Source organism: Lycium ferocissimum, chromosome 12 (genome assembly GCF_029784015.1).
Source record: "Lycium ferocissimum isolate CSIRO_LF1 chromosome 12, AGI_CSIRO_Lferr_CH_V1, whole genome shotgun sequence".
NCBI lineage: Eukaryota > Viridiplantae > Streptophyta > Magnoliopsida > Solanales > Solanaceae > Lycium > Lycium ferocissimum.
In genome coordinates, this window is record NC_081353.1 from 29,998,953 (window position 1) to 30,010,334 (window position 11,382).

At 33.3% G+C, this 11,382-nt stretch overlaps 1 protein-coding gene across 1 annotated transcript; it reads right to left on the reverse strand.

Moving 5' to 3' along the window:
• Positions 1-9,079: 9,079 nt before the first annotated feature.
• On the reverse strand, positions 9,080-10,856 carry LOC132041225 (CBL-interacting serine/threonine-protein kinase 6). The gene has a single exon (XM_059432064.1). The coding sequence runs from the start codon at positions 10,521-10,523 to the stop codon at positions 9,222-9,224; it is 1,302 nt and encodes a 433-aa protein (XP_059288047.1). The 5' UTR covers positions 10,524-10,856; the 3' UTR covers positions 9,080-9,221.
• Positions 10,857-11,382: the final 526 nt, after the last annotated feature.

Sequence of the window (11,382 nt, forward strand, 5' to 3'; positions counted from 1 at the left end):
TAGGCTGAGAATGGAACACGTGGCCAATAGCGTCTGATAGGAAAAGAAAGCATGCGAAGGAAAATGACGCCACCGAAATTAAATTCAAAATCCTGACAAGGTAAGCCGCGACAATTCGAGGATTTCCCCATGCGAAGGTTAGAAGTGATAGGCTCTTTCACTTCCCGGGTTCACGATTAGACTAACCCCGAAAAGTGGGGGACTATCTGTATTAGGCAAAAAATCGGTCGGGATCTCATACGAGACCGGGCGCTCTAGGAGACCAGGGGAACCCTCACAGCTGTTACCCATTTCCACCAACCCCAGTCACATCCGCAATTCTAGATCAGAGAGCCATTGACTATGCTAACGTTGGGGGCAACCTCACGTCACATCACCCATACGTTAGGGTTGAAAAGTCTTGTTTTGGTTTCTATATAGGTAGCTTATCATGTAAGCTAGGCATTTCCATCTCATCTGTTGTAACTTATCTCTAACTTTTTTCTCTCAAGAAATATACATCCGGGCACGTTAGTTATTTTGATACACATATCTAACTTGCTTGATTTTATCATTTCTTAGGCTCGGTTCTTTCAATCTAACTCTTGTAATCTCGAATACTAACCCAAAAGGAGAGTTTCCGGGATTGGATACGACCCACATGTCTTTAAACTCTTAAAATACAAATCTCTAATTGATTATCTGTTTTCACTGGAAAACAATTATCACAATTATTTACTTCATCTACTTTAATTTATATGACATAGTAAACGAATTTATGTCATACTATTTGAAACCTTGGATCGGTACGGAGTTTAAGAAAGAAATAAAATTTGTGATCTTAAAAATATCATGATATTTGTGTTTCGGAAATATATTTCCAAGACCAAAATTTTTATTCCTTTGATCCTTTCAAGCTGCCAGGTTTATTAGAGCTCTTTTGATCCTGAAGTTTAGGTTTATTTTAGCAAGCTTCGTTTGCCATGAACCCCATTGAAAGAGATATGATATAATGCTATTGCAATCTCAAAGTCAAAGCACAAATTAATAACGAAACAAGCCATTATTCTAATTTGTGGCTTCTGTGTTTCAGCAGTTCAACCTAATTAATGAAAACAATTCTTGTTTTCTTAGCCAATGTTCAGTTCTGGAAGTTGAAACCATCGATGTCTGTATCATAGATGCAACATACGTACATCTTACGCTTCTTCATCAGCTAATAATAAATAGTTCTCGGCGGATTGATACCGTATACGGTCCCTCAATTTTCACTTTATAGCGTTAAAATTATTAATACTATTGTCATGAAACTGAGTATCACGAAATTATCAAAAAGTCACTAAACATTGCCTACATATCACATATAGTCATTAGGCAAAGTTGAATGATTTTTTGGTTAAAAAGAAATTAGTTTAGTGACTTTTTGTGATTCTTAGCAAAGTTTAAATGATTCTTTTGTTATAAGAAATAGTTTTTGACTCTATGTGATACTTGAATAAATATCGTGATTGTTATGTTATAGAATATAGTATAGTAACTCTTTATGAGTACAATAACAGCTTAATGAAACCTAGACTAAAGTACTAATGGTGATCTTTGAATCTCGCTGAATAGAAAATGTGATACAAGGAGATAGGACGCAATATTATATAATCTTAAGAGTTAAGGAGCAAAATGTCGAACCCAAACAGAATCATATCTTAGTATATTTCGAACTTACAATCAATTGGTTAACACTTAAACGATCTACTATTTAGCTATGGACTCTCGTAAAGTTCAATTCTCGTTCTCAAGCTTCTTTTAGATACTAGTAATTCTACTATAAGCTATTGACCGTGTAAAGTTCAATCCCTGTACCCTTAGGTTTCAACTAGATTCTAGTGATTCCTATAGAGCTATCGACTACTTAGTAGGCGTTTGGCCATAAGAATTATTTTTGGTATTCCGGAATTTTTTTTTCACTTTTTTCACCTTTCAACGTTTGGCGTAAAATTCCGAATGCAACTTCGTTGTATTAGGAATACCAAAAACTCAAAAAACTTATTTTTCAAAAAAAATTCACTTTTTTCACTTTTTTACAACTACATTTCACCAAAAACTACAATTTCAAAAACTATGGCCAAACACAACTCCAACTCCAACTCCAACTCAAAAATTCCAAAAAAAGTGAAATATGTTTTGGTTTCTATGGACAAACGGGGCCATAAAGTTTAATTCCCATCCTCAAATTTTTGCCAGATACTAATGATTCTACTACTAAGCTACTGATTCAATTTCCGTCCTCAAGTTTGAACAAGGTACTAATGATCAATACAAATGCCACTTGTTATTCTAGCACTTTGAATAACCTGATTTGTGAAAATGACACTACTTGCTTTTGATATCATGACGTAGAATTTGGTTGGTTGCCCTATAACTAAATAGCTAGGGATGTCTTATGTAAATTGATTTATTTCTGGCCAATGGTCATGGACCCCAACTGATGTCTCTCATACTTGTTCTTCTAATTTTGGGTATCGACAAATCTAAGTTGTAGGACTTTTATCTTTGTTCGCGACAATTGTTACCTCTTGGAATAACCAATGATTGTATCAGAATAACATTAATACAATTTAAACTTTTCCATTGGTTAGTTATAAATAATTCTAAGGGCTATAGAATAAAAAAATTATCTCGGAACTGCACTCAAATTTAATGGTTATTTTCTAATCTCGCAAAATAGAATGTGATAAGATGAAATGAGATGCATGATTATTTACTCTTAAGGAGCAAAGCGAACCCCTATATTCTGAACTAAAAAGTTCAGCATCAATCATATCTACATTGGTAGAATTTGAACTTAAAATCAATTGGTTAACATGAGGAGCACCTTACGACCGAGCCACCGGCCTAGCAATGTTCAATCCCCATTTTCAAATTTCAGCTAAGAGTTACCGGTGATTCTACTACAGAGTTACTGACCTCGACCTCAAGCTCGCAAAGTTCAATTCCCGTCCTTAAATTTCAACTAGATGCTAGTTATTTTACTATTGAGCTCAGGGGCGGAGCCACGTTAGCTCCAGGGGGTTCATTCGAACGCTCTCGGCGAAAAATTACAGTGTATTTTCAAAGTTAAAATTATTTTATTATATATATATAGTAGATGTTGAACCCCCTGACTTCTTCGTATATTTACCTTTTAGAATTTTTGAACCCCCTAAATAAAAATCCTGGCTCCGCCACTGATTGAGCTACCAACCTCTTAAAGTTCAATTCATGTCCTTAAGTTTCAACTAAATACTAATTAGTATTTTGCTATTAAGCTACCGACCTCGTAAAGTTCAATTCCCGTTCTAAAGCTTCAACAAAGTCCGGTGATTCTACTATTGTGCTACCGATCTCGTAAAGTTCAATTCCCGTTCTAGAGCTTCAACAAAGTCCGGTGATTCTACTATTGTGCTACCGATCTCGTAAAGTTCAATTCTTGTCCTCCTCATGTTTCAAACTAGATACTAGTGATTCCATAACTGGATTGTTGTGCTCGTAAAGTCCAACTCCCTCAAGTCTCAAACTAGATACTAGTAGTGGTTTTACCACCAGGTTACCAACTGGCTGTAGTCTAGAAACACGGATTTTTAGCTATATTTCGCCTTTTATTTGCTACACTTTAATCGTGTTTGAGATATTATGTTAGTATTTTATACTTATTATGTGAGTTTTATTGTATAGGACTTGATTCCGAGCTAAGGAGCTAAATCGGAGTTAAACGAGTAAGGAAACCACCAAAACGAGGAAATAAAGAGTTACAATGATTGGCTCATGATTCTAATCATTATGATGTAAATGAGTGGATGAAGTAACATTTAGTATTAATGTACTCATGAATTGGCAATTGAATTTGAAGTTGAAGACTTGGCAGCCAATCAAAATGGAGGACACATTATTTTTATCTATGTGGCATCGAGTTGATCAAGAGCAGCAATTAAACAATTGAAGCATCAGTGAAAACGGGACTTTTGACCTAGGGAGCATTGGAGGAGCGTAGAAGAGAATTTGATAGCCCGAATTCATTACTTTCCATCACGATTCAATTTAATACGGAAGTTTGGATCAATCGTCTGAGGTAATATTTTCTACTTCGATTTCTTCTATATTCTTTTATTCTCTTATGGAATAGTTTTCTTATAGGGTTTCAACAGACATGATGTATTGATTGACGTTTTTAGATTCGATTCTTGTTTTATTGCTTGAATTCGTTAATAGGGTTTTGAATTTAATTACAGAGTTATTTACTATTTTATTTAATCGAAAGAAGAATAGTTTAGTGAATATATTTGCATTATTTTGTTTGGCTTTGATTGATGATTCTTCTAAGTAATCGAAAGAGCTTTTTAAATTATTGGTTGAACTAAGAGAGGAAAATATTTGAGAGACGTTTTTCTTGAGATTAAACCCTTCATGTTTTCTTGCATATGTTCACAGGGTTTTTCATTAGTCTTGAATTCATGGATAGTAGTTTTACTTGATTGTTGAGATATTCTTGAATGCTTAAATCGGCAGAGAAAGTGTTTTATGAATAATCCTAATATAAATCTGATTTAGCTCATGATTGAATGATTTTATTGAGCAATCGGAAGGGACTCTTGAATAATTTTAGCTTGGGTCATAAGCTGACGATATTCGTCCAAAGATGTATTTCTATCCATAGTTTTTGAACATTCTCAGGGCTTGCATTAGTTTAATTTGTGAAATCTAAATAAACAATTGGAAGATGTTTATTAGATTTTTGAGTAAACTAATCACTTATTGAATTCGAAAGACTCGATAAAATCTAAAAGAGAATGATAAAACGAATCGAAGCTAATCGCTAAAATCTTGCATTTGTCTTGTCTACTATCCTTACTTCGCATATTAATAGTAACCTTTGCTTTCGTTGTCAATTATCTTTAATTACCTTCGTAGTCGATAATCGTGATTTATACCCACAACAAACTCACCTGAATAATACTGAGCAGAATTTTATTTGAATAATTATTGATATCAATCCCTGTGGAGACAATCTAAATACTATACTATCTTTGACTAGCAAAACGCTTAAATCATATTATATTTTGCGCCCGTCGGCAACCCCGTAAAGTTCAATTTCCGTCCTCAAATTTCAAAAGCGTACTAGTGATCTATGCAAATGCCACTTGTTATTGTACCACTTTGAATAGTCTGATTTGTGAAAATGACACTACTCACTTTTGAAATCACAAGGTAGAATTTGGCTAGTTGCCCTATAACTACCTCTAGCTTTATAGGGATGTCCTATATATATAATTGTTGATTTGATAGTTTCCGGTGCATGGCCTCCAGCCATGGCCATGGGCCCCAAATCATGTCTCTCTCAAGTCTGTTCTTCTTAACTTTAGACCTCAAGTTGTAGATAGGTGAGTCACATCCTTGTAACTTAAAAATTACCTATTTTAAAGACAGTTTGCTTTTACTTTCACAGTGGAATTTAATCATGTAGCTGCACATTTTACAGAGTTTGGTGGTGATATTTTGTGCAGACATTATGCATTACTATTGAAGCTAAGCCTTCAGTTAATTATGCATATTATAGGGTCAAATTTTTAGTTGATGTTAAGTGTAAATTAAAAACTCAAAATGCTTTATAAACAAACATACAACATAATACTTCCTTAGATGCATCGTAATTAATTAGTAATTGTTTAATTTACATGTAACTATCATGTTTATATATAAAAAGAAAATAAGAGAAACAGTATTAGCCCATGCTCTAAAAAACGATAACTTTCTTAATTTGAAAATAACTTAACTTTTCTTTTGGAATCAATTGAAATTGAACTTCTTATTTATCCTTCATTACAACCTTTTACGTCGGAAGACCACAAATTTCAAAAGTCAAGCCACACAAAATATAAAATATTCACTAGCATCAAATTTGTATTCTGTCAAGTTATGCCAATAAAGAGATGCAGGAGGTAAGATAGTAACCAACAACCACCCAAAGGAACATGGTTAGGGAATAGAATATACTTGCATTCAAGGTAAACTGTATTTTATGTAAACGATGTGAAAATTACCAATCAAATGAAAAAAGTACTAAGATAAGATAAAGTAGGTTAATAAGATAACTACTACTCTATCTGACGAGACCTTTTTAATCACTTGTGGAGATACTTCCACTTCATCTTTTTGGAGGACAATAATTTGGAAAGTGGCTTTTCAGTGATATAATTTGATTAGGCATAAAATTTAAAAAAGAGATGAAGACTTTTAAAATTTATAGTCTAAAACAAATCATAAATATTTATTTGGCTGTAAAACATTTCTTTAAGGATAAAAGGCAAGAATTCAAGTTAAATTATATCTAAATATAAAAATATCATTTTTTTTTTTTGACGGATCGAAAAAGAAAGCATTTTTTTCTTGAGAACTCACAAGCCGCTCCATTGAAACAGTAAAAACAAATTGATCCTTCATAGAAGGACAAACGCAAGGGAATAACTCATGGGAGCTCATTTGGATGAGTATTTGAAGTTTGTGGGGGAGGATGGAGAAAAAGATTTCGTGAAAGTTTTGAATCATCAATATAATTAATGTTAAATGTAAATAATTGAAGAAACAATCACATGTAGATAAGAATATGGTAATCTTCAGGGTATTTTTTTTATATATATTTTAAAAATGGTCATATATTTTGTCTAAGGGTTGTCTGTTTATGGGGATTAAGGATGTTATCACAGCATAAAATTTGTCCAGTATTTGATTGTCGGTGTTAGCTAAAATCAAGATAAAATTTCTACCAAAATTATGGGATTATCTATTGCTAATGATGATCACGGATAGGATAATGGGGGAGAATGTCAATTGTTCAAAGTTCAGGGAGAATTTGATTTTTAAAGCAAAGTTGGGGAGGGTAAATGATTTTCACCCATTAAATTAAGCATAAATAGTATAGAGCTTAATACTGGAAAAAATTAATCTCTATATCACTAATGGTTTGTATAACTTATATTCAGCAACTTAGATCTTTTTATACGACAGAATAGTGATTAAAAATTGTGCATCAACAATACCTTAATTAGCATTCATCGCATTAGAATTCTTATATTATTATTAACCGCATAATAATCTAGATATCGATATTTAGCACATTATAATATGCCAAGAACAGAGGCGAATCTAGGATTTCATGAGGATGAGTTCACCATTGCTTTAAGATAAGATATAAATTTTTATGGGAACATCGACTTCCTGAGCAAAAGATAATTAATTACATCTTTTTAAGAAGTAAGTTGTTTTATTAAAGGAAAGAAAAGTATATGATGCAATATGAAGTAAAAACACTTTTTTACTTGAGTAATAATATAAAAAGGAAAGTAAAAAGGTAGCTTTAGAAAATAATAGCAAAAATTAAAAAAGCTGCCCGAGATTGAACCCGTGACCTTGAGAATACAAAGATAACCTTGACCAAAGGCTCCACTTAGCCTATTATGACCATGTGTTCACTTAGTTAATATTAGATATATTTTCATAATTATACACATAATATATCGAGATTAGTCGAGTGATCATGTGTTCACGTGACCCAAAATTCACACACAAATTCGCCCCTGGCCAAGAACCACATGATCCCCTTAATAGTTAATGCAGATGAAATCTCCTCTCTTTTTCGACCACATGATAAAAAGATTTCAAAGACGTTTGTGAGATTTGAACTAATTATTTTAACGTTTGGTTTTAATATGGATGCATCGATTGAAGAATATACTTTCATGCACATGCTGTTTATTTATATTAAACGACTTAGCAATTTTTATGCAATTTTAATCCCCATATAGATCTAAATCTACATTTCGCATATTTCTTCATTGACGCAACTTGATGGTCGATTAATCTACTCATTGAGATTAAGAAAAGTTTAACTTATCCTTCACATTTCAATTTCTTTGAACATCAAGGTTTTATCGGTTGGTTGGTTTACTATATTAACAAAAATAATCTCACTATAAAGCTATACATAAGTTGTACTTACAATAATTGATAGAGTGTAGAATAGAATATTATTGATTCTGATTGCTAATACCTACGTAATAATAAGAATAAGACTAACTAAATACCCCTCCCCCCCGCCCCCAAAAAAAAAAAAAAACCCTTCAAAGTAGTCAATCAATGTACAAACTCGGGCGGATACAACTAGGTGGTTACGGGTTTCATATTAAACCAATACTTTCGGCACGAAATACAAAGTTATGTGTAAACATTCTCCAAAATTACAATATATATAGATATGAACATATAATATCTACATAATTAGTACTCTCGCCATCTCAATTTATGTGATGACATTTGATCGGAAATAAAGTTTAAAAAAGAAGAATTTTTTTTTGAACTTGTGATCTAAAATAAGTCATAGATACTTGTGTGATTACAAAACATTTCATTAATTGAGGGTAAAGTGAGTATTTATAAAATTAAATTATTACCAATATAGAAATATGTCTTCTTTTTTTTTTTAACTGGCTAAATTGGGACAAACGAAGTACATGACTTTTAATCTTCATACATATAATGCTAAAACGAGATCTCACTTCTTCATTTATGGAATGAGATAATCTTTTTTGAAATGGAAAAAATCATGGCATTTCGACCTTATGCAAAGCAACTCCGAATTAATTGAAATTTAAAAATGAATACTGGGTAAGAAATCAACAAAAAGAATGTATAATTAACTCATTTGACGTGTAGAAAAGAATTCCTGCCCTACACACCCGCACCTCACAATAATTTTATCTTCACTATTTAAAGGACCATTTGCCTACCAGATAATATGATACTGAATTATATGGACCATTTGCCTACCACACAAGTGTTTTTAGTGGACTAACAATTACATCATCAACAGAAAAAGAAAAAAAAAAACACTTTTGCAAGTTGCATCACACTTAGTAGAAAAAATGATTCAACAGTCAAATTCTTGATTAAGAATCATGCAAAACAAACATCACAACAAACACAAAACCATCATAAAGCACACAGATTTAGAACAGATTGAAACAACCAAAGGAAATGCAAATTGCAAAAAAAAAAACACAAAAGACATTCACAGTTCAAGAAACCTTCTTGACATTCAGCCTCTAAATTAATAATCTAACAACATGAAAAACAATAACAATACACATAAACAAACTAATAAAAAAATTCCCAATATTGGGAATTTTAAATCTGAATCTACACCTTATTATTTATCTTCAAGCAAGTGTAGAATTCTTCTCTGTTGTTGCTGAAGTCCAAACAATGTCCTTAAGTGCAGGTCTAAGCTCTTTGCTGCAGAATTGGTTGTACTCCAAGGTATCACCACTAGATTTTTTCACTTCCACAACCAAAAATGAATTTGTCACAGCAAAAATATCAGCATTAATTCCCAATTTACCCTTCCTACCACTCTCTTGACCTTGCAACCTAACACAACCATCACTTTTTTTCACACTAAAATTCGAAATTTTCGCCACTTCTTCTAATTTCTCAATCACACTACTAGCTGGCCTAGTAGTTGCGAATATCATCTGTTCCTTCTCCTCCTTCTTCTTCTCCTCGAATAAGGGTGACAAATCGAACCCTTCAGATAACGAAATTATGTGAAACGCGTTTAACGTCTCAACTTCCTTAGTACCCTTACAATTGTGATCACTTATCGTGATAAATTCTTCATCCTCTTTTGTCCTTAGGGTTTTTGGCACGGATTTCTTGAACCACGTCGAATCCATGATTTTCGACGTGGTGATTCTTGAATTCGGGTTCGGATCCAACATCTTTGTGATCAATCTCCTTGCTTCTGATGAAAACCAAGGTGGGCATTTGAAATCACCCCGGTAAATTTTTTTATACATAGCCATGATATTTTCATCTTGGAATGGCAAAAAACCGGCTAGTAACACATAAAGAATTACACCACATGACCAAATATCAGCTTTTGCACCATCATAGCCTTTTTTACCTATAACTTCAGGAGCAACATAAGCAGGGGTACCACATGTTGTATGCAACAAGCCATCTTGTCTTAAATGGTCGGTAAATGCACTCAGCCCAAAATCAGTTACCTTAAGATTCCCTTCTTCATCTAACAACAAATTTTCAGGCTTTAAATCTCTATGATAAACCCCACGGCTATGACAGAAATCAATGGCTGAGATTAATTGCTGAAAATAGCCTCTAGCCACATCCTCTCTTAACCTGCCTTTCGCGATTTTCGCGAAAAGCTCGCCTCCTTTAACGAACTCCATGGCGAAGTAAATCTTTGTTTTACTTGCCATGACTTCGTGGAGCTCGACTATATTCGGATTTTTCACCATCTTCATAACGGAGATTTCACGTTTGATTTGCTCCATCATACCGACTTTAATCACCTTTTCTTTGCCTACCACTTTCATAGCAACGTTTTTGCCATTTTGCACGTTACGTGCATAGTAAACTTTCGCGAATGTACCATGACCTAAAAGACGTCCTAGTTCGTATTTCCCATGCAAAGCTGCACATCTCTCCTCAGGTGCCATTCTTTTTGGAACAAAAAAACTACGATTTTTTTTGGTTGGAAAATAGACTAAAGATCGAAAAGGGTGTTTGTTTATGTTAAAAAAATATAAAATATTTACCCGTCTTCAACGTGTTTCCGGTGACAATTCCGGCCACTAGTGACTGGAATTTGGGATTTTCCGGCAACCAAAAGGGGATTAGAAAACGGAGAGAATTTCATCTTTCTGCATTCCCTAGCTATATTCCAATTAATTGGAAAGAAAAAATTTCAGGGAGTTTCTTTTTCTAGGGTTTATAGAAGAAAAGAAGTGAATTAATAGGTTTTTTGTTGTTTCTCTAATCTTTCTGAATGGAGGCTCTAAGCATAAATTTATAGGTGGCTCAAGGGTAAAGCCGCCTTCTCAGCAAAGGGCTAATAGCGTTTTTGGTCCTTCAATTGTGAGTAAATTCTGAATTTCATCCTTGTGGTATTTGATGAAGCATATCTAACCTTCAACTAATTGAGATGTGTATCTTTAGTCCTTTTATGTAAAAAATATGTTATATTTAAACTACTTTTAGAAGTGTATTATCATTAAATATGAGATAATAATACAAGTTTAGTATGACACATCAGTAACTAAGCAGTGGAATAATTTATAATTAGGCTAAATTTATGAATATTCATTGGCAGAGGGATCAAAACTGCACAGTTCATGCTTAGTCAGATATTACAAACACCGAAATTAAAATAGAACCAATAATGGAGGAACCCTTTTGTGAATACATAGAGTTGTTAAGATCCGACGGCGTATAGTTTTGTTGATTGACACGTGGCAAGATCTTAAGAAGTTAGAAGGAATCATGAGGATATTTTAGGCAATTATAGAGTGACACGTG

Excerpts from the sequence above, each read along its gene's own strand:
- LOC132041225 (XM_059432064.1), bottom strand. The coding sequence starts at position 10,523 with ATGGCACCTGAGGAGAGATGTGCAGCTTTGCATGGGAAATACGAACTA.